This window comes from Theropithecus gelada, chromosome 17, assembly GCF_003255815.1.
Source record: "Theropithecus gelada isolate Dixy chromosome 17, Tgel_1.0, whole genome shotgun sequence".
NCBI classification, from domain to species: domain Eukaryota; kingdom Metazoa; phylum Chordata; class Mammalia; order Primates; family Cercopithecidae; genus Theropithecus; species Theropithecus gelada.
In genome coordinates, this window is record NC_037685.1 from 55,933,907 (window position 1) to 55,958,599 (window position 24,693).

The following is a 24,693-nucleotide window of genomic DNA, read 5'->3' on the forward strand; positions in this document are numbered from 1 at the left end:
GCAATTTAAAAGGACCAAGTCTTCTCACATTTAAGAGCTAAGGCTTTTTACAGTTATGTTACCACCTCTATTTACTTTTGAATACTGTTATTGTCATATCAAAGAAAAGAGTCAAACTCTGTTCCCAGTCAAACTGCTGTTCCCAGAAGGACATAAGCAAAGAAATCTCCAAAGGACCAAAAACCCCCAGGTTATCAGTTATGTCCCCTTCAAGCTTTAGGGGGAGGGGAATTTGGCCCAACCCGGTACATGTCCCCTTCTCCCTGTCTGATTTAAAGCAGATCAAGCTTCCTGGGGAAGTTTTCAGATGATCCTGATAGGTACATAGATGTCCTACAGGGTCTAGGGCAAACCTTCGACCTCACATGGAGAGATGTCATGCTACTGTTAGATCAAACCCTGGCCTTTAATGAAAAGAATGCAGCTTTAGCTGCAGCCCGAGAGTTTGGAGATACTTGGTATCTTAGTCAAGTAAATGATAGAATGACAGCAGAAGAAAGGGACAAATTCCCTACCGGTCAGCAAGCCATCCCCAGTATGGATCCCCACTGGGACCCTGACTTAGATCATGGGGACTGGAGTCGTAAACATCTGCTGACCTGTGTTCTAGAAGGACTAAGGAGAATTAGGAAAAAGCCCATGAATTATTCAATGATGTCCACCATAACTCAGGGAAAGGAAGAAAATCCTGCCTTTCTCTAGCGACTACAGGAGGCCTTAAGAAAATATACTCCCCTGTCACCTGAATCACTCAAGGGTCAATTGATTCTAAAAGATAAGTTTATTACCCTATCAGTCACAGATATCAGGAGAAAGCTCCAAAAGCAAGCCCTGGGCCCTGAACAAAATTTGGAGGCATTCTTAAACCGGGCAACATTGGTGTTCTATAATAGGGACCAAGAGGAACAGGCCCAAAAGGAAAAGTGAGATCAGAGAAAGGCCACAGCCTTAGTCATGGCCCTCAGACAAACAAACCTTGGTGGTTCAGAGAGGACAGAAAACAGAGCAGGCCAATCATCTAGTAGGGCTTTGTTATCAGTGTGGTTTACTAAGACACTTTAAAAAAGATTGTCCAATGAGAAACAAGCTGCCCCCTCACCCATGTCCACTATGCTGAGGCAATCACGGGAAGGTGCACTGCCCCAGAGGATGAAGGTTCTCTGGGTCAGAAGCCCCCAACCAGATGACCCAACAACAGGACTTAGGGTGCCCGGGGCAAGTGCCAGCTCATGTCATCACCCTCAGTGAGCCCTGGGTATGTTTAACCATTGAGGGCCAGGAAATTGACTTCCTCCTGGACACTGGCACGACCTTCTCGGTGTTAATCTCCTGTCCTGGATGACTGTCCTCAAGGTCTGTTACCATCAAGGAATCCTGGGACAGCCTGTAACCAGGTATTTCTCCCACCTCCTCAGTTGTAATTCGGAGACTTTGGTCTTTTCACATGCCTTTCTTGTGATGCCTGAAAGTCCTACACCCTTATTAGGGAGGGATATATTAGCCAAGGCGGGAGCTATTATCTACATGAATATGGGGAACAAGTTACCCATTTGTTGTCCCCTACTTGAGGAGGGAATCAACCCTGAAGTCTGGGCATTGGAAGGACAATTTGGAAGGACAAAAAATGCCCACCCAGTCCAAATCAGGCTAAAAGATCCTACCACTTTTCCTTATCAGAGGCAATATCGCTTAAGGCCTGAAGCTCATAAAGGATTACAGAATATTGTTAAACATTTAAAAGCTCAAGGCTCAGTAAGGAAACGCAGCAGTCCCTGCAACACCCCAATTCTAGGAGTACAAAAACCAAATGGTCAGTGGAGACTAGTGCAAGATCTTAGACTCATCAATGAGGCAGTAATTCCTCTATATCCAGTTGTACCCAAGCCCTATATCCTGCTCTCTCAAATACCAGAGGAAGCAGAATGGTTCACTGTTCTGGACCTCAAGGATGCCTTTTTCTATATTCCCCTGCACTCTGACTCCCAGTTTCTCTTTGTCTTTGAGGATCCCACAGACCACACATCCCAACTTATGTGGACGGTCTTGCCCTAAGGATTTAGGGATAGCCCTCATCTGTTTGGTCAGGCACTGGCCCAAGATCTAGGCCACTTCTCAAGTCCAGGCACTCTGGTCCTTCAGTATGTGGATGATTTACTTTTGGCTACCAGTTCGGAAGCCTCATGCCAGCAGGCTACTCTAGATCTCTTGAACTTTCTAGCTAATCAAGGGTACGAAGGGTCTAGGTCAAAGGCCCAGCTTTGCCTACAGCAGGTCAAATATCTAGGCCTAATCTTAGCCAGAGGGATCAGGGACCTCAGCAAGGAACGAATACAGCCTATACTGGCTTATCCTCGCCCTAAGACATTAAAACAGTTGCGGGGGTTCCTGGGAATTACTAGCTTTTGCCAACTATGGATCCCTGGATACAGCGAGATAGCCAGGCCCCTCTATACTCTAACCAAGGAAACCCAGAGGGCAAAATACTCATCTGCTAGAATGGGAACCAGAAGCAGAAACAACCTTCAAAACTTTAAGGCAGGCCCTAGTACAAGCTCCAGCTTTAAGCCTGCCCACAGGACAAAACTTCTCTTTATATGTCACAGAGAGAGCAGGGATAGCTCTTGGAGTCCTTACTTAGACTCATGAGAGAACCCCACAACCAGTGGCATACTTAAGTAAGGAAACTGATGTAGTAGCAAAGGCTGGCCTCATTGTTTATGGGTAGTTGCGGCAGTGGCTGTCTTAGTGTCAGAGGATATCAAGATAATATAAGGAAAGGATCTCACTGTCTGGACTACTCGTGATGTAAATGGCGTATTAGGTGCCAAAGGAAGTTTATGGCTATCAGACAACCGCCTACTTAGATACCAGGCGCTACTCCTTGAGGGACCGGTGCTTCAAATACGTATGTGTGTGGTCCTCAACCCTGCCACTTTTCTCCCAGAGGATGGGGAACCAATCGAGCATGACTGCCACCAAATTATAGTCCAGACTTATGCCACCTGAGAGGCTCTCTTAGAAGTCCCCTTAGCTAATCCTGACCTTAATCTATATACTAATAGAAGTTCATTTGTGGAGAATGGGATACAAAGGGCAGATTATGCCATAGTTAGTGATGTAACTGTACTTGAAAGTAAGCCTCTTCCTCCAGGGACCAGCGCCGAGTTAGGAGAACTAGTGGCACTTACCCGAGCCTTAGAACTGGGAAAGTGAAAAAGAATAAATGTGTATACAGATAGCAAGTATGCTTATCTAATCCTACATGCTCATGCTGCAACATGAAAGAAAGGGAGTTCCTAACCTCTGGGAACCCCCATTAAATACAACAAGGAAATCATGGAGTTACTGCACGCAGTGCAAAAACCCAAGGAGGTGGCAGTCTTACACTGCCGAAGCCATCAAAAAGGGGAAGGAGAACGGAGAACAGTAGCATAAGCAGCAGACAGAGGCAGGGAAAGACCAGCAGAAAGGAAAGAGAAAGAGATAGAAAGTCAGAGAGAGAGAGAGAGAGAGAGAGGAAGAAACAGAGAGACAAAAAGAAGGAGTCAAAAAAGAGAGAGGAAGAGAGAGACAAAGAGGGAATCAGAAAGAGAGAGATGAAGTCAGAGAGAAAGAGAAAGATAGAAGTAGTAAAGAAAAAACAGTGTACCCTATTCCTTTAAAAGCCCCCAGGGTAAATTTCTAAATGTCTACCTAGCCAAGGCATATTCTTCCTATGTGGAGCATCGACCTGTATCTGCCTCCCCACTAACTGGACAGGCACCTGCACCTTGGTCTTTCTGAGTCCCAACATTAATATTGCCCCAGGAAATCAGACCTTATCAGTACCCCCTCAAAGCTCAAGTCCGTCAGCACACAGCCATGCAACTGATACCCCTACTTATAATGTTACTAGGCTACTGCTACAGGAACCAGAATAGCCAGTTTATCTACTTCATTATCCTACTACCACACGCTCTCAAAGGATTTCTCAGACAGTTTGCAAGAAATAACGAACTCTATCCTTACTTTACAATCCCAAATAGACTCTTTAGCAGTAGTGACTCTCCAAAACTGCTGAGGCCTAGACCTCCTCACGGCTGAGAAAGGAGGACTCTGCACCTTCTTAGGGGAAGAGTGTTGTTTTTACACTAACCAGTCAGGGATAGTACGAGATGCCACCTGGCATTTACAGGAAAAGGCTTCTGAAATCAGACAACGCCTTTCAAACTCTTATATCAACCTCTGGAGTTGGGCAACATGACTTCTCCCCTTTCTAGGTCCTGTGGCAGCCATCTTGCTGTTACTCGCCTTTGGGCCCTGTATTTTTAAACTTCTTGTCAAATTTGTTTCCTCTAGAATCAAGGCCATCAAGCTACAGACGGTCTTACAAATGGAACCCCAAATAAGTCCAACTAACAACTTCTACTGAGGACCCCTGGACCGACCCACTGGCACTTTCACTGGCCTAGAGAGCTCCCCTCTGGAGGACACTACAACTGCAGGGTGCCTTCATTGCCCCTATCCATCAAGAAGTAGCTAGAGCAGTCATCGGCCAAATTCCCAACAGCAGTTGGGGTGTCCTGTTTAGAGGGGGGATTGAGAGGTGAAAACATGCTAGCAGCCCTCACTCTCGGCGCCTCCTCAGGCTCAGCTTCCATTCTGGTGGTGCTTGAGGAGCCCTTCAGCCCACCATGGCACTGTGGGAGCCCCTCTCTGGGCTGGCCAAGGCCAGAGTCAGCTCCCTCTGCTTGCGGGGAGGTGTGGGGGAAGAGGCGCAGGTGGGAGCTGGGGCTGTACGTGGCGCTTGAGGGCCAGTGCGAGTTCCAGGTAGGGATGGCCTCAGCGGGCCCTGCACTCAGAGCAGCCAGCCAGCACCGCTGGCCTCCAGCAGTGAGGGGCTTAGCACCCGGACCAGCAGTTGCAGAGGATATGCCAGGTCCCCCAGCAGTGCCGGCCTACCAGTGCTACACTCGAATTCTCACCAGGCCTCAGGTGCCTCCCTGCGGGGCAGGGCTCGGGATCTGCAGCTCACCATGCCCGAGTCTCCCCCTCCCCACCCCATGGGCTCCTGTGCAGCCTGAGCCTCCCCAATGAGCGCCACCTCCTGCGCCCATCGACCGCCCAAGGGCTGAGGAGTGCAGGCACATGGCGCGGGACTGGCAGATAGCTCTGCCTGTAGCCCTGGTGCAGGATCCACTAGGTGAAGCCAGCTGGGCTCCTGAGTCTAGTAGGTACTTAGAGAACCTTTATGTCTAGCTAAGGGATTGTAAATACACCAGTCAGCACCCTGGGTCTAGCTCAAGGTTTGTAAATACACCAATAAGTACTCTGTATCTAGCTAACCTAGTGGGGACTTGGAGAACTTTTCTGTCTAGCACTCTGTGTCTAGCTAAAGGACTGTAAATGCACCAATCAGCACTCTGTGTCTAGCCCAAGGTTTGTAAACACACCAATCAGCACTCTGTGTCTAGATCAAGGTTTGTAAATGCACCAATCAGTGCTCTGTGTCTAGCTAATCTAGTGGGGACTTGGAGAACCTTTATCTCTAGCTGAGGGATTGTAAATACACCAATCAGCACCCTGGATCTAGCTCAAGGTTTGTAAATACACCAATCAGTACTCTGTATCTAGCTAACCTAGTGGGGACTTGGAGAACTTTTCTGTCTAGCACTCTGTGTCTAGATAAAGGATTGTAAACGCACCAATCAGCACTCTGTGTCTAGCTCAGGGATTACAAACACATCAATCAGCACTCTGTCAAAATGGACCAATCAGCTCTCTGTAAAACAGACCAATCAGCAGGATGTGGGTGGGGTCAGATAAGGGAATAAAAGCAGGCTGCCTGAGGCAGCAGTGGCAACCTGCTCAGGTCCCTTTCTACACTGTGGAAGCTTTGTTCTTTCGCTCTTTGCAAAAAATCTTGCTGCTGCTCACTCTTTGGGTCCACGCTGCCTTTATGAGCTGTAACACTCACCGCAAAGGTCTGCAGCTTCACTCCTGAGGCCACTGAGACCATGAACCCACCAGGAGGAATGACCAACTCCAGACAGGAGGATCGAACAACTCCAGACACGCCACCTTAAGAGCTGTAACACTCACCGCGAAGGTCTGAAGCTTCACTCCTGAAGCCAGTGAGACCACGAACCCACCAGAAGGAAGAAACTCCAAACACGTCCAAACATCAGAAGGAACAAACTCCAGACACACCATCTTTAAGAACTTTAACACTCACCGTGAGGGTCCGTGGCTTCATTCTTGTAGTCAGTGAGACCAAGAACCCACTAATTCTGGACACACTGACATGCCCAAACATGTCTTGTACTGTAATAGACAGCCTCTCCCTTTCTGCCTAATTAGCCATATGCAATTTTAAACAGTAGCCAATCAGGTCAGTTTAGATAGTACACTCCTACTCCAGTCAATGGGGACAGGACACAGAAGCACGGACTAACCACGTTAGGGATAAAACCGCCTTCCCTCCTTTGTTCGGTGTGTTCTTGCAGTGGCCAAAAGTGTTAGCGGCACCCTTCTGCAGAAGTAAATTTGCCTTGCTGAGAAATCCTTTGAGTGCTCGTTTTCCTTGTGACTGTGAGCTCTTGTTTCTAACATCCCCCATCAGAGACATGCTAGCCCCTAGATAAGCCCCCTCCAGCCAGGAAGATGCCAATCTCCCCTCCTATGAGAGAGCTTCCAACCCTGCCATAAACTTCTCCACACACATAAACATTCCAAGCTTGTTATAAGCCCCCTCACCCTAAAACCAATATATACTCTTAGCCTGTAAGAGAAAGTGCTCCTGACTGCAATCGGTCAGGGGTGCCTCTCAGGTTTTAACTAAAGAAAACCTGTCTTTGACTGCCAAGCCACGTTTCATGCTTCTTTCCTCTTTCTTTAGCTCTCACAATTATCTCCTGGATCTGGGAAGGAAGGAAGGAAAACAAACGGGGAAAGGGGATTCTCTGTAGAATGTGGATTTTTCCTGCAAGAGATTTAGCACAGCAATTTCAAGGTATGGCAAGGAAATATATTTTGGGGTTAAATCTTTTTTCCCTTGTCTCATAATGTTATGCCAGAGTGAGATTGAATTGTAAGTCACAATATAGGGTCAAATATAACCCATCTGATGAGAATTTATGGTTTATAGGGCATGAATCCCTAGACCCCTTAGATAGGAATTTGGGTAAGATAAAAATCAGAGTTTAGTCCTCAGTCACTTTGGTAAAATAGGTAGCTAAGCATTGTTTCACACCAACCTAACAACCTATTTAGTCAAATGTTCAAACCTCTTGACATTTTTGACAATTTTGCCTTCCCCAAATCAAATTCTAAACAAAACCTTGATCTACAATTGACCTTGAGTTTTCCCATACAGCCCTGGAAAATCCTCCCAAATTTGTTCTTTCACCTTGTAAATAGAGTGATGTTAAAAATTATTAAGTTTATTTGATATGTTGAACTGTATGATAAACATTATCAAATAAAAGAAGATACCTAACTTTTGCTAGGTTACATTCAAATGGGTAAACATTATTAATACGAATATTTTGGAAATTATAAGAAGTTCCTAGAAAATGTGTCAATACCTACATTGTCCATGACATATCCTGGTATAATATTTTTAATCGTAATTCTAGTTACTGTTTTAAAATGTTACACATATAAAAGGGAAAGATCTTGGGCCCCCAAAATAGCTAAGGAAAACTCAAGCTGGGAACTGCTTAGGACCAACCTGCCTCCCATTCTGTTCAAAGTCACTCCTCTGCTCACTGAGATAGATGCATATCTGATTTGCCTCCTCCGGCTTAATCAGAAACTCAAAAGAATGCAACCAATTGTGTATCACCTATCTGTGACCTGGAAGCTCCCTCCCCACTTTCAGTCTTCCTGCCTTTGCTTAAAGTTGTCCCATCTTTTCAGACCAAACCAATGTATTTCTTACATATATCGATGGATGTCTCATGTCTCCCTTAATGTATAAAACCAACCTGTGCCCTGACCTCCTTGGGCACATGTCATCAGGACTTCCTGAGAGGCTGTGTCATGGATGCATCCTCAACCTTGGCAAAATTAACTTTCTAAATTAACTGAGATCTATCTCAAATTTTGGGGGTTCACACGTGCCACAGAAAAAACAAAATTTCCTTGTCAAACTTTCATTAGATTTTTAACCATCTTAAGGCTTTTGCATCATTTTTGTTTTACTCTCTACTGTGATGCTTTTCCAGAAGCATCTGTAATCAACTACAGGCCAAAGTGCTTGTCCTCAACAAACAGGGACTGCCTCAGAGACCCATGGAAAGAACTAACCCACGTACTCTGGGAACAGACTCCTAATGGCATTCCTTATTGACTTTGAAGCCACACTACCAGACTAAGAGTTTCCAGAGGCCAGGCACGGTGGCTCCCACCTCTAATCCAGCACTTTGGGAGGCCAAGGCAGGCGGATCACGAGGTCAGGAGATTGAGACCATCCTGGCTAACACGGTGAAACCCCATCTCTACAAAAAATACAAAAAATTAACCAGGTGTTGTGGTGGGCACCTGTAGTCCCAGCTACTTGGGAGGCTGAGGCAGGAGAATGGCATGAACCCAGGAGGCGGAGCTTGCAGTGAACCGAGATCGGGTCACTGCATTCCAGCCTGGCGACAGAGCGAGACTCCGTCTCAAAAAAAAAAAAGGGAAGAGTTTCCAGAGATCTAGTAGAGAAGCTATGGATTACTAAAATTGCTAACCTCAGATCAAGCAGAACAAGAATTAATTACATGGGACTGAATGGACTAATAAATGATGATAATGGCTTTTGTTTGGAATATTGCTGTTGGATTTAAGAAATTTCTTTCCTTTTCTGTTAAGCTATCTATAACTGTTAAGCTACCTATAATTCACAATCTATACCATGCAATTTAGTGATTATGCCTTTGTAAACAGAAATAAAGCATTTGTCTTTGCCTTCCCACCTAATCCCTCCAGAATTCAGAAACTCATCTTCATGGTTATATAGTTATTTGCATAAGTTAATAGGAATCTGTTCCCCTTGTAACAAGACATAATTGGAAGCTTTGGCCATATGACAAAGGCTTTGACTGGAATGTCATATTTGAGAATGATATACACAGAATCAGATACAAGCAGACAGTTATAAGGAATGAAGGCTGACTTTATGGAGAGAATGCTTATAAAGCCTTCTCGGGAAACCTGCCTGGTACCTTGCTTATGGAGTTCCCAGCCTTTCAGAAGAGTAAAGAAGGTCATTATCTGGCAGGCCCAGGAACCTCAGCACCTAGAAAAGAGAGGAATTCACCCAAATATATAGGTATTGCAGATAAAGTCTGAGAGCAAGTTCTTAGCATGGCTTCCTAACCTGCAGTTGCTTTCCAAAAGTTTAATCTGGGCCGGACGTGATGGCTTATGCCTATAATCCCAGCACTTTAGGAGGCTGAGGTGGGCAGATCACGAGGTCAGGAGTTCGAGACCAGCCTGACCAACATGGTGAAACTCCATCTCTACTAAAAATACAAAAAAAAATTAGCTGGGCATGGTGGCAGATGCCTGTAATCCCAGCTACTTGGGAGGCTGAGGCAGGAGAATCGCTTGAACCCAGAAGGCGGAGGTTGCAGTGAGCTGAGATCGCACCACTGCACTCTAGCCTGGGCAACAGAGCGACAGAGTGAGACTCCATCTGGAAAAAAAAAAAAGTTTAATCTGAAATTCCTTGTCACAAGTTTCAGCAAAGCAAACTCTAAAAAACTCACATCTCTGTTGTTTGGAATAATTTCAAAAGCAATGGTACCAGCTCCTCTTTGTACCTCTGGTAAAATTCAGCTGGTCCTGGGCTTTTTTTTGGTTGGTAGGCTATTAGTTTCTGCCTCAATGTCAGAACTTGTTTTTGGTCTATTGAGGGATTCGAATTATTCCTGGTTTAGTCTTGGGAGGGTGTATATGTCCAGATATTTATCCATCTTCTTTAGATTTTCTAGTTTATTTGGGTAGAGGTGTTTATAGTATTCTCTGATGGTAGTATGTGTTTCTGTGGGATCAGTGGTGATATTCCCTTTATCATTTTTTTATTATGTCTATTTGATTCCCCTTTCTTTTCTTCTTTATTAGTCTGGCTAGTGGTCTATTTTGTTAATCTTTTCAAAAAAACAGCTCCTGGATTCATTGACTTTTTGGACGGTTTTTCGTGTCTCTATCTCCTTCAGCTCTACTCTGATCTTTATTTCTTGTCTTCTGCTAGCTTTTGAATTTGTTTGTCTTGCTTCTCTAGTTCTTTTAATCTTAATGTTAGGGTGTGAATTTCAGATCTTTCCCGCTTTCTCCTGTGGGCATTTAGTGCTATAAATTTCCCTCTAAATGCTGCTTTAGCAGCATCCCAGAGATTCCGGTACATTGTGTCTTTGTTCTCATTGGTTTCAAAGAACTTATTCATTTCTGCCTTAAGTTTGTTATTTACCCAGTAGTCATTCAGGAGCAGATTGTTTAGTTTCCATTTAGTTGTGCAGTTTTGGGTGAGTTTCTTAATCCGATTGCACTGTGGTCTGAAAGACTGTTATGATTTAGGTTCTTTTGCATTTGCTGAGGAGTGTTTCACTTCCAATTATGTGGTCAATTTTGAGTGCGATATGGTGCTGAGAAGAATGTATATTCTGTTGCTTTGGGGTGGAGAGTTCTGTAGATGTTGGATGCAAGGTTGGTTCAACATATGCAAATCAATAAACGTAATCTATCACATAAAGAGAACCAATGACAAAAAACACATGATTATCTCAATAGATGCAGAAAAGGCCTTTGATAAAATTCAACACCCCTTCATACTAAAAATTCTCAATAAACTAGGCACTGATGGAACGTATCTCAAAATAATAACAGCTATTTATAACAAACCCACAGCCGATATCATACTGAATGGGCAAAAGCTGGAAGCATTCCTTTTGAAACCCGGCACAAGACAGGGATGCCCTCTCTCACCACTCTTATTCAAAATAGTATTGGAAGTTCTGGCCAGGGCAATCAGGCAAGAGAAAGAAACAAAGGGTATTCAAATAGGAAGAGAGGAAGTCAAATTGTCCCTGTTTGCAGATGACTTGATTGCATATTTGGAAAACCCCATCATCTCAGCCCAAAATCTACTTAAGCTGATAAGCAACTTCAGCAAAGTCTCAGGACAAAAAATCAATATGGAAAAATCACAAGCATTTCTATAGACCAATAATGGCGAGCTAAATCATGAGTGAACTCTCATTCACAATTGCTACAAAAAGAATAAAATACCTAGGAATACAACTTACAAGGGATGTGAAGGAGCTCTTCAAGGAGAACTACAAACCACTGCTCAAGGAAATATGAGAGGACACAAACAAATGGAAAAACCTTCCATGCTCATGGATAGGAAGAATCGATATTGTGAAAATAGCCATACTGCCCAAAGTAATTTATAGATTCAATGCTATCCTCATCAAGCTACCACTGATTTTCTTCAAATAATTAGAAAAAACTACTTGAAATTTCATATGAAACCAAAAAAGAGCCCATATAGCCAAGACAATCCTAAGCAAAAATAACAAAGCTGGAGGCATCACACTACCAGACTTTAAACTATACTACAAGTCTACAGTAGCCAAAACAGCCTGGTACTGGTACCAAAACAGATATATAAACCAATGGAACAGAACAGAGGCCTCAGAAATGACACCACACATCTACAACCATCTGATCTTTGACAAACCTGACAAAAACAAGCAGTGGGGAAAGGATTCCCTATTTAATAAATTGTATTGGGAAAACTGACAAGCCATTTGCAGAAAACTGAAACTGGACCCCTTCCCTACACCTTATACAAACATTAACTCAAGATGGATTAGAGACTTAAATGTAAGACCTAAAACCATAAAAATCCTAGAATACCTAGGCAATACCATTTAGGACATAGGCATGAGCAAAGACTTCATGACTACAACACCAAAAGCAATGGCAACAAAAGCCAAAATAGACAGATGGAGTCTAATTAAACTAAAGAGCTTCTGCACAACAAAAGAAACTATCATCAGAGTGAACAGGCAACCTACAGAATGGGAGAAAATTTTTGCAGTCTATCCATCTGATAAAGGGCTGCTATCCCGAATCTACAAGGAACTTAAACAAATTTACAAGAAAAAAAAATAACCTCATCCAAAAGTGTACAAAGGATATAAACAGACACTTCTCAAAAGAAGATATATATGTGGCCAACAAACATATGAAAAAAAGCTCATCACTGGCCATTACAGAAATGCAAATCAAAACCACAATGAGATACCATCTCACACCAGTTAGAATGGTAATCATCAAAAAGTCAGGAAACAACAGATGCTGGAGAGGATACAGAGAAATAGGAACACTTTTACACTGTTGGTGGGAGTGTAAATTAGTTCAACCATTGTGGAAGACAGTGTGGTGGTTCCTCAAGGATCTAGAGCAAGAAATGCAATTTGACCCAGCAATCCCATTACTGGGTATGTACCCAGAGGATTATAAATCATTCTACTATAAAGACACAACCACATGTATGTTTATTGCAGCTCTGTTCACAATAGCAAAGATTGGAACCAACCCAAATGCCCATCAATGATACACTGGATAAAGTAAATATGGCATATATACCCAATGGAATGCTATGCAGCCATAAAAAAGGATGAGTCCTTGTCCTTTGCAGGGACATGGATGAAGCTGGAAACCATCATTCTCAGCAAACTAACACAGGAACAGAAAATCAAACACTACATGCTCTCACTCATAAGTGGGAGCTGAACAATGAAAACACATGGATACAGGGAGGTGAACGTCCCACACCAGGTCCTGTCAGGGGCTGGGGGTTAGGGGAGGGATAGCATTAGGAGAAATACCTAATGTAGATGACGGGTTGATGGGTGCAGCAAACCACCATGGCACATGTATACCTATGTAACAAACCCGCATGTTCTGCACATGTATCCCAAAATTTAAAGTATAATAAAAAAACCATGTTCTAATATTAAGTATTATTTCTCCTAATATCAACTAAATAACTGCCAATTCCACATAAAACACTTCTCTTACCACAAATTCGTATCATGAATTTTAGTATTTTCAAATCACAATAAATTTACAAAAAGGGTGAATTTTATTTTATGTAAATTGTATCCTATTAAACCTGACTTTAAAAAATTAATGGGCCAAAAAAAAGCCTCATGTCATCAATTATCATTTTTTGCATTTATGTAAATAATCAAGCCAAATCTAATGAAACCAGACATTTTACAAATGAGAACAATCTTACTTTGGTTATCTTGAATCAAAAAGGGAGCGGCACTGTAGAGAAATATTTTATGCTTCAATAGAAAACTACAGCACACCCTTACGGGTTATCAGTTTCTAGATGTGTTCATTGTCTTTGAGCTATTTTTCACCTCCTTGCAAACTAAAGTCAGGCATTTGGCACATTGTGTCTTCCACACTCTGCTCCAGGACACTGGAGTCTATGACATCACCAAGGACATTCAAACTGAAAGCCAGGAAAGCCACTGGAGGGTCACTGCCGTCCTCATTCTGCCACCCGAAGATACTGCAAGCCCGACATCTAGACTCAGAAACCGAGTTTACAGTCTGTTCTACCCATGCATCTTTGTTTTTCTTTTCATTTTTCAAAAATGTCTGACTTATTGAACCATCCAGCAAATATTCTCTATCACCAAGTCTCAACAGATGGTTCAGCTGGTCCTTAATGAACAAGACAACCAACAAGAAATGAACTTAGATTGTTTAGACAGAAGAATCACTCTTCTTTCATGAACAACAAGGGGAACTAAAATGGCCTTTCTCTTTAACCAAACATTAGACAGGCTCCCCCACGCCCTCTTTTTGACAAGGCATTGTCTTCAGGTCCTGCCTTTGACCTGCCTAGCCCAGTTGGTGCCTGCATCCCGCCAAGCCAGTTCAGACAGAGTTCCCTGACTCTGGCTATCTGATCACCTCCACATCCCATCGGATTCCTCAACTCCACCTTGAGAGCTGATCATTGTTTCAAGCCAGTTCGGCAAAAGTCCCTGACTTTTGACATTCCCCCTTCGTAATTTTCCACGCAGTGGGCCCTCACACTGCTCACTGACTGTGAATCCTCAGCTGTCTTTGCTGTATTAGGAGTTGAGCCCCCATCCCTCTGCCCTGTTGCAGTGGTCTTGATGCCTATCAAAGCAGTCCTGAGTAAAGTCTTCTTTACTATTTTAACAGGTGTCAGAATATGATTTTGAGCAAGTCATGTGACTTCAGTTGTGACATTCATCAAATGAAGCCCCCACCCCCCAACATAAGAGAAGATTCCTAGACATTTCCACTAGCCTAAATTAAGCCCAAGCGAGTCCTGCTCCTAAGCGCACTGTAACTAGAGCTGTTTCCTCGGAATCCTTGGGGCAGTTTCCCCAAATCTGGCCTGCCCCTGGAATCTGCCTTTTGCACTAACATATACTGATGCTCCCACATCTTCCTGAAAGCAATGGAGAAGGAGCCAGTCCCACAGCAGCTTTCAACAAATGACATTCGTTATGTTGCAACTTTTAGCTTAAAATTTCAGATGAATATATTTAATCATGTATCTGCTTTCATTTCATTGTGCACATCACGTTTTACATGCCTTATTAGATAGATAATTTAACTTCTTTTCCCACAATATTTCCATAAAGCCAGGGCCTGGGAAGGCCCTGTGTGTTAATGCTGGGACTCTGAGCACGCCCCCACCACCCTCATACACAACTGTGGACCCCAAAGTTCCAGAAGCCTAGAGTGGATCCTCTTTAAGAATTTTCTTTTCCCAGGAATAACAAGATTAGGCATACTTATGGTCTTAAATAAAACAGGTTTTACGTATCTTTTTTTTTTTTTTTTTTTGAGATGGAATCTAGCTGTGTCGCCCAGCCTGGAGTGCAGTGGCATGATCTCCACTCCCGCCTCCTGGGTTCCTGCCATTCTCCTGCCTCAGCCTCCCGAGTAGCAGGTACTACAGGCGCCGCCACCACGCCCGGCTAATTTTTTTTTTTTTTTTTTTGTATTTTTAGTAGAGACTGGGCTTCCCCGTGTTAGCCAGGATGGTCTCGATCTCCTGACCTCGTGATCTCAGCCTCCCAAAGTGTTGGGATTGCAGGCGTGAGCCACCACACCCGGCCTTTTTTTTTTTTTTTTTTAACACGGAGTTTCACTGTTGTTGTCCAGGCTGGAGTGCAATGATGCGATCTCGGCTCACTGCAACCTCTGCCTCCTAGGTTCAAGCGATTCTACTGCCTCAGTCTCCCGAGTGGCTGGGATTGCGCCACCACGCCCAGCTAATTTTGTATTTTTAGTAAACACGGGGTTTCGCCATGTTGGTCAGGCTAGTCTTGAACTCCTGACCTTAGCCTCCCAAAGAGCTGGGATTACAGCTGTGAGCCACCACCCCCAGCTGGTTTTATATAAACCAGCCTGGTTTGATAAAAGTGTATTAATTTTTTAAAAAAGACTGATGTTTTGACTCTCAAAACATCTACGCTATGTGTTCATAAATGTGGCTATATCTAGTCGCCAACATTTTAGCTTTAAGTAATTTGGTACGTAAAGCCTATATAATGTAAGTCTCTGCAAAAGTACATGCAAAGTTAATTCATATTTTTTCTAGCTATAAATGGAATGTATTGCATAGTGAATACAAAGACAGCATAACTTTTAGATGCATCGAATCAATCCTAATTATTAAACATTTATAGTTCGTGTCAGCGTCAATGATTCTGCGTAGTCACTGCTCTTTAAAATGGATGTATAAACGAAATTACCCATACAAAGAAGTCAGCTGGTAAGTTAAAGGAAAATGAGTTCATCTTTGATTTGAAAAAAAAAAAATTTGGTTCCAAAACTAGGAGGGAATGCACTAATATGGAAACATTTTAGAAGGTTTAAAAAAATCCACAGAAATACTGCAAGATAATATGTATGATGATAGATAAGTAGATTCTCTCATGTTTAAATAATTTAGCATCAGCAATGGTGTGGAAATTAATCTCACATGGCTTCTCATAATACTAGAAATATGGAAATCAATCAAATATTTCAATCATTTAATAAAAATCAAACCCATAAAATCATCTCAATACTCTTGTCCATTCACACACTGAAATAACAATCAGTTATGAAATGAATCCTGAAGCCAAGAGGCAAGCACTACTGAAAAAGTATCACTTTGTTCCACCGTCTAATGGGTAACAATTTTCAAAAGGTAAAGAGCAATACAGTGAGTTTTTTTCGATGTTTTGCTTTGGAAAGCCAAATATGAAGACGTTTTATTTGTTGATAACTTTAGGTTACAAGATATGAAGCCTTCCCTGATCTCTATGGCACTAAAATTTCAATTATTGAATGTAATATCGAAATACAGCATTCAAAATTAATGAAAGAGTATTTTGTTATGCTTAAGAAAAAAAGAAGCACATACAAAAATTTAAGGAATAATTATATAAATATACATACATTTTATTTTTTGCACAAATCCTCAAGCTTGTAAAATAAGCATACGTTCTTTTAGCAACTAAATTTGAGGAAAAGAGCAAGCATTATATTTTATTGTCATAATTCATAAAGGGAAAAGTAGAGTTCTCTTTCTCTCTCACTCTCTCCCCTCTCCCTCTCTCCTCAGGTTATTCGATACAATTCTAAGTATTTCACAGTTGTTTATTTTATATTTTCCAAACAATCGTATGGCAGTCAGGGGCACTCATAGATACATTTTATGAAGGAGAAAATGGGCTGCATCTAGTCAACTCTCCATTACAATAGCCTCACCAGTATAAAGAAAATGCAAAACTATCTGGGCAAAGGCAAAGAAATTATTTTCAACCCTTGGCTTGAAAACTGACATATACAATTTCAGTTAAAACTGAGGTATGGAAAGTTGGTTCACTTTTACCTCTCGAGTGCTTTCATTGGTTTTTGCTGATCTATGTTTCATTTGGGAAAATCCAGCCTTGAACTCCCAATGCAAATTATCGTCATTTAAAACATTAACTCATTTACCTGTTCTCCTTGGTCTCCATGATCACTTCTGGGATATCTGTTTGTGAAAACCATGAAAGTGTGCTGCTTTCCTCTGTTTACGTCTTCCCTCTGTGCTTCCTTTCAATGTGTACTCCAAGTTCAGCTCTTCCTGCCAGGTGGAAAAAAAAGCCTGTTTTTCCTTCAGCGTCCATTCATCATCTGATGTCAGGAAACATTGTCGTGTTTTGCATCTGTGTTCCTTAAAATATGACTCTCCAGGCTGATAACGGTAGCCTTCTGTTCCAGCGACCCACGGAAGTTCTCAGGGTAAAACTGTGAATTCGCTACAAGTTTCTGGCTTTCCCCCAAAGCAAAATCAATTTATTTTCATCTGAGAATTTTCTGTACTTCTTTTTGAAGGTTCTTGGGGAAAATGGTGCAGAAATTCTTGGATGTTTAAGTTTCTCACCCTCATCTCAGCAAATGTAAACTATTCTTTGGCAGGAGCCTTTCTTCTGGCTCCGGTGACATGGGCATTTTGGCCTCACTTCTGTGATCCTGGAAGAAAAATCAAGGAAGGGTAAAGAAAGGGTTAAGGAAAAGCACTTGAAGTCAATGCACTGAAAATGCAATTCCTCATTGAAGGGGGCCGTGGTGCTCAGCTCCAGCGACTTTCTAATTATACTCTGCTGGTGGCACGACAGCTCTGCCAAAGAGCATGGCATCCGTTTCAGGCCTCACAAGACAGGCAACCAACCAACACACATGTGCAGCCATAGAAATTAAAAGTACATCGGTCGGGCGCGGTGGCTCACGCCTGGAATCCCAGCACTTTGGGAGGCCGAGGCGAATCACGGTCAGGAGATGGAGACCATCCTGGCTAACACGGTGAAACCCCGTCTCTACTGGAAACACAAAAAATTAGCCGGGCGTGGTGGCGGCGCCTGTGGTCCCAGCTACTCGGGAGGCTGAGGCAGGAGAATGGCGGGAACCCGGGGGGCGGAGCTTGCAGTGAACCAAGATGGCGCCGCTCACTCCAGCCTGGGCCACAGAGCGAGACTCCGCCTCAAAAAAAAAAAAAAAAAATTAAAAGTACATCTACTTAACCACTTAGTTTCAGGTTCCCTCTATTTCCCTGGCTTCTTCCAAGTGGCAGTATGTGCTTCACTCACACGTGATGTGCCTTTTTTCAGGAACAACATCCTTTAAATCCAAACCCGTTTGTTTTTTTGTTTTGCTTTGTTTTCTTTTTGAGACAGAGCCTCCCTCTATTGTCCAGGCTGGAGTGCAGTGGCATGACCTTGGCTCACTGCAACATCTACCTCCCGGGTTCAAGTGATTCTTCTGCCTCAGCCTCCTGAGTAGCTGGGATTACAGGCACCTGCCCCCACACTCAGCTGATTTTTGTATTATTCGGGGAGATGGGGTTTTGCCCTGTTGGCCAGGCTGGTCTCGAATTCTTGACCTGAAGTGATCTCCCTGCCTCTGGGCCTCCCAAACTGCTGGGATTACAGGTGTGAGCCACTGCACCCGACCCAAACCTACAACTTTATGTGTACAATAATAACTCGTTTGAAAGCAAAATATTTACCTTAGAAAAGGAAATGTGTCCTCAGAAAGACTTAATTTTACTAGTAATATTCCTTATAATTATTGGTGCCTGTAATAGTCTAACATTTCAAGAAACAAATAGAAGAAAAAATGACAAACTTTCTAATTTTTATTTTTTAGGGTGTTGGGCACAATCTGGGCTAACCCAAGGAAGCCTCAGTGAAGAATGACAAACTTTTTTTTTTTTTTTTTTGAGAAGGAGTTTCGCTCTTTTCACCTAGGCTGGAGCGCAATGGCACAATCTCAGCTAACTGCAACCTCTGTTTCCCGGGTTCAAGTGATCCTCCTGCCTCAGCCTCCTGAGTAGCTGGGATTACAGGCATGCTCCCCCACGCCCAGCTAATTTTGTATTTTTAGTAGAGACGGGGTTTCTCCACTTTGGTCAGGCTGGTCTCGAACTCCCGACCTCAGGTGACGCGTCCACCTTAGCCTCCCAAAGTGCAGGGATTACAGGCATCAGCTACTGCACCTGGCCAGCAAACTTTATAAACAATGGTAAGTGGAGGGACACATGAGACTGCATTTTCTGCCCATTCATTGTTCTAAAATACTTCATAATTGTCAACATGCTCTCTTAGACAGTATCATACTAAATGGTTATTTCAAGTAGACAGAACAAGAAAGTTAGAGATGCTGATACGTTAAAATTGAGGCACAGGAAGATCAGTAACTTGTTTCAGCCCATCCAAGCAGGAAGGGATCGACTGGAAACGGGAAGAGGAGCTCCGGACTTCTTATTCTGCATTTGCTATGCAACAATGTTTCATTGTGGGGAAAAAAAGGAATGTAGGAATAACAACCTAAGCTATACTGATTACATTATCAATTCTTGGATGTTCGTGAAAACCCAGGAAAAGAACTCCATATTCACTGTAAATGCTTTTCTGAAAACACTTTCCCAGTAACTTGCTATAATTAAAAAACATTACTAGGCATCATGAGTGAGATTAATTCAAACATACCAATGCAAAATCTTATTATTCTTTCATGAATAATTCATGAAATTTTGATTGCCATGCCAAGAATTAGAAAAACTAGATATGTAAATTTAGGATTTAAGAATTAAAATTAAGGAACTATATTAGCAAGAGGATGGAAACCTTTTTTATGATAATAGACTTAAAACTGGACTCCAGTTTGAAATGTTTAAAATTAAAAGAGGTAATGTATAATAGAGTGAAGGATTAGGATCAATTTCTTTATCTGTAAAATATAGGAATTGGGGCTGGGCGTGGTGGCTCACACCTGTAATCCCAGCGCTTCGGGAGGCCGAGGTGGACAGATCACGAGGTCAGGAGATCCAGACCATCCTGGCTAACACAATTAAACCCCGTCTTTACTAAAAATACAAAGAATTAGCCTGGCATGGTGGTGGGCACCTGTAGTCCCAGCTACTCGGGAGGCTGAGGCAACAGAATGACGTGAACCAGGGAGGCGGAGCTTGCAGTGAGCCGAGATCGTGCCACTGCACTCCAGCCTGGGCAACAGAGCGAGACTCCGTCTCAAAAAGAAAAAAATATGAATATAAACATGTTTATATGAATGTAAGACAAGCAGGTTTTTTACGATAGATAAGAGCTCAAGGGAAGTCTGGAATTAGTTACACTGGAAGCGAGACCTCCAGGCCATCTGCCGCTGACGCTCGGCCTCTGCAGGAACCTCAGAAGGGAATGGGAGCAGTGTTGATCTCAGTGGAACACTGCGCTTTCATGCTTGTCAGCCTCACTAAATCTCTAATTCCAGTTTGTTGATATCTTTAAGAATACATGTTCTGTGATCTAGAATATTACTTAACTTCATATCAACAGGCATGTTTGATAAAACTGCTAAACAGCATAGAGCTCCGTGGCAAATTATTAAATTTTACTCCCCATGGACAATGATACGTTCGTTACAAAAACCAATCTTTGGATAATATTTCCTCAGTAACTCTCTTAGCCATTGTAAATATACTGTTATCAATCACATTTATTCCTGTCCTTTCTAACAGAATAGGATGATTCTGCCCAATGGATTACTAATCCAAGCTTCAGTCTTCCTTCTGACTTACACTGCCCGGCCAGTCTGATAGTCTCATCTAATAATAAGGGGGAAGTGGGTTAAATATGACATGACTTGTCCTTGATACACACATGCTAGGTCTCAGAGATCACTGTGTCCTTGTCTCACACCTCCTGAACGCAATCTCTTTCAAATAATCCAATCTTTAATTTCATTTTTATTTTTATTTTCTTATTTTTATTTATTTTTATTTTTTGAGATGGAGTCTCACTCTGTTGCCTAGACTGGAGTGCAGTGGCATGATCTTGGCTCACTACAACCTCTGCCTCCCGGGTTCAAGCAATTCTTCTGCCTCAGCCTCCCGAGTAGCTGAGACTACAGGCATACACCACCTTGCCTGGCTAATTTTTGTATTTTTAGTATAGACAGGGTTTCACTATGTTGGCCAGGCTGCTCTTGAACTCCTGACCTCAGGTGATCCACCCACCTCGGCCTCCCAAAGTGCTGGGATTACAGGTGTGAGCCACTGCACCCAGCCCAGTCTTTAATTTGAATACTACTTCTGCCATTAACAACCAGCTCACAGTTTAGAATTCCAAACACTATTATTCCTTTCCTGGACACTTAGAACGTTTGCACATGTTCATCTCCCTGGAACCTGCCATGCTCTCCATAGTTGTCAGAAATTACCCACCACGATGGAATCATTATGTGTGCTGTGAGCCAGCACATGTGAAGGTGATAAGGTAGCGGTTGCCCAGATCATTCTTTTCTCAAAATATAGCCCCCGATGAATCACTCTCATAATCTGTTTTTCATTTTTGAGCTACGACATACAACTTTGGTGATCTTTGGCCTACTTGTGTACCACCTATTTATTCTTCACTTAATATTTATTTTTCCCAAAATGATATTTTAATTAAATAAATGTATTATGAAAAGAAACTCTCCATCTACTATAAATGGAAACCCAGTACCACAAATAGAAAATAACTTTAAAGATGAATAAAATGAATACAAATGACTCATTAAATGCTGATCGAAGTGTCTACTGAAAACACTAAGTCTTTAACCTACTCTTTGTTATTAAAAATGGAGATCAGTAAATTTAAGAGAAAATGTATAGCCTTTAATGATTTCATCCAGAAGGAAGAAAAGCTAAAAATTAGTGAATTAAGTATCCATTTAAGAATTTAGGAAAAAGGCAGGGCGTGGTGGCTCACGCCTGTAATCCCAGCACTCTGGGAGGCCAAGGCGGGTGGATCACCTGAGATCAGGAGTTCGTAACCAGCCTGGCCAACATGGTGAAACCCCGTCTCTACTAAAAAATACAAAAAATTAGCCAGGCGTGGTGGTGTGTCCCTGTAATCCCAGCTACTCAGGAGGCTGAGGCAGGAGATTCGCTTGAACCCGCTAGGCAGAGGTTGCAGTGAGCCGAGATCACACCACTGCACTTCAGCCTGCAGGACAGAGCGAGACTCCATCTCAAAAAAAAAAAAAAAAAAAAAAAGAATTTAGGAAAAAATGTCTTGGGGATAAACCTAAAGAAAATAGGAAATAAAGATGAGAGCAGAATTAATGAAAGAGAAATACAAGTTAATTCTTTAAAAACACTCCTAAAATTGGCAAACTTCTGGAAGACTGACCAAGGTAAAAGAAAAAAAGTCAACCGGGCACCATGGCTCATGCCTGTAATCCTAGCACTTTGGGAGGCCACGGAGGCCAGATCACTTAGGCCCAGGAGTTCGAGACTAGCCTGACCAACATGGTAGAACCCTGTCTCTGTTAAAAATACAAAAGTAGCTGGGCGTGGTGGTGCATGCCTGTAGTCCCAGCTACTCCGGAGGCTGAGGCAGGAGAATTGCTTGAACCTGGGAGGCAGAGGTTGCAGTGAGCCAAGATCGCGCCATTGTACTCCGGCCTGGGCAACAAGAAACTCAGTCTTAAAAAAAAAAAAAAAAAAAAAAAAAAAAAAAAGATAGAAGGGAACTTTTTTAAGGGGCAAATTAAAAGGCAAGTCTGGTGCTTAGCAGTGATAAGGATATTTCTTGATCTCTATTTCTACTTAGCAGGTATTGGAGGAGGCAGCCAGAACAAGACAGAAAAAAACAAAGAGGAACAGGGAGGAGGGGAAGGGAGAACACAACCATCACTATTCACTGATAGAGTGTTCAAAAAAATTCAGACAAACTGACAATGTTAATAATAGATTTTTTCAAGATTACTGATATAAGTTAAATTGCATTTCTACATACCAGCAAGAGTGTAAGAGAAAAGTATTTGTTAATGACAGACATTTATCATAGCAAGAAAAAAATGTTAGCTTGGAATAATTATAATGAAAGAACTTGTATAGGAATTTTAGGAAGAAAATCTATAAACTTTAATGAAAGACATTAAAAAGACCCTTTAAAAATGGAGATATGTACATGATGAACCAGAAGTTTAAATATTATTGAAATGTCAACTCTCCTCAAATTGTTCTTTTAATTCAAAGCAATTTGAATCAAAACCCCAACAACCTTGTAAAATAAAAACACAATAACCAAAGACACTACTTAAGAAGAAAAGGGACGACTTCCTCTAGAAGATACTAAGCTTTAACAAGAAACCATAATAATCATGTGGCATTCACACGGGAACAATCAAAGAGGGTAAAAGGCTTTGAAGCAGATCCTTGCATTAATGGGAACCTGATACATGAGAGAGGTATCAGAGGAGTTTAGTGGGGGAAAGCTGGGCCATTCCAAAAATGTTACTGGGGCAAGTGGCTAACTATATGGACACAAGCACGAAAATGTATCTGAACCCCATACTGTGCACAAGTATCAGTTCTAGGTGATTAAGCACATAAGTGAGAAAATCAAACTTTAATGAGACTATTACATCTATATAGATTTTCAGCCCTAATAATGAAAAACAAGCTATGTGAAGAGAAACTTTCTGATGTGCTGTTTTATATAAATGAATGGAACCTGTGTTTCCATGAAACAAGTTCCAAACACATGTTTTGTAGAATTTCAGATATGACATTTCAGGGGCTATCCGGCTAATATATCAACATATGAACATTCAGTTCTAATAACGAAAACCAAGCTATGTGCAAAGAAGCTTTGGGATGTGCTGTTTTAAATCACTGAATGGAACCTGAGTTTCCATTAAACAAGTCCAAACACACGTTTTGTAGAAACTAAATAATTACATTTCTGAGGTTATTAGGCCTATATATGAACCTATGATTATCCAGCCCAATTAATTATTATGAAGATATGGGTGAAGGAGCTTTGCGATGTGCTTTATTATATCACTGAATGGAACCTGTTGTTTCACTGTGTCCAGCGGTGGCCTGGGCATGAGCCTGGTACCTGGTGTATACCTCAAGTCCAGTGTCTGCCTGGGGTCTGATGACCATCTGGGTACTGGTGTCCACTTGGGGCCTGATGTCCACCTCGAGCTGGATGGCCCCCCTGGGGTCAGGGTCTCCACCTGGGGCTTGATGTTCACCAGGGGCCTCCTGTTCACCTTGGCCCTGGTATTTACCTGGGGACTGGACATCCACTTGGGGCCTGATGTTCGTCTCGGGCCTGGTGTTCAACTGGGGCCTATGTGTCCAGCTGGGACCTGACATACAGTTGCCTGATGTCCATCTGGGGCCTGGTTTCCACCCAGGGCCTCAATGTACCTGGAGCCTTGTGTCCACGCGGGGCCTGGTATTAACCTGGGCATCCACCAGGGGCCTGATGTTCAGCTGGGGCCTAGGTGCCAAACTGGGACCTGATGTTTACACAGGGACTGGAGTCCACTTGGCTAGGGCCTGGCATCAACCTGGTGTCTGATGTCTAGTGTCCACCTAGAGTCCTGTGTCACTTGGGGCCTGATGTTGTGCTGGGGCCTTGGTGTCCACTGAGGCCTTATGTCCGTGGTGGTGGGGAAGAGGGGAGGGGAATCCTTGTCCCCATGGGCCCCGCCCATCCCCCTGGGCCCCGCCCGTCCCTCTTGGCCCTGCCCATCCCCATGGGCCCTGCCCTCTTCCTGGGGAGAGCAGGTAGGGAGTTTCCGTGCCCCCGCCCCTCAACATCCAGGAATTCACCC

At 42.8% G+C, this 24,693-nt stretch overlaps 1 protein-coding gene across 1 annotated transcript in view; it reads right to left on the reverse strand.

The window, feature by feature from the left end:
* Positions 1 to 24,693, reverse strand: part of SACS (sacsin molecular chaperone) — a 105,991-nt gene that overhangs the window by 72,796 nt on the left and 8,502 nt on the right. The window contains exon 2 of the mRNA XM_025364548.1: positions 17,029 to 17,547. Coding sequence (XP_025220333.1) covers positions 17,029 to 17,048 — 20 coding nt within the window. The 5' untranslated portion in view covers positions 17,049 to 17,547. The remainder of the gene's footprint in view (positions 1 to 17,028; positions 17,548 to 24,693) is intronic.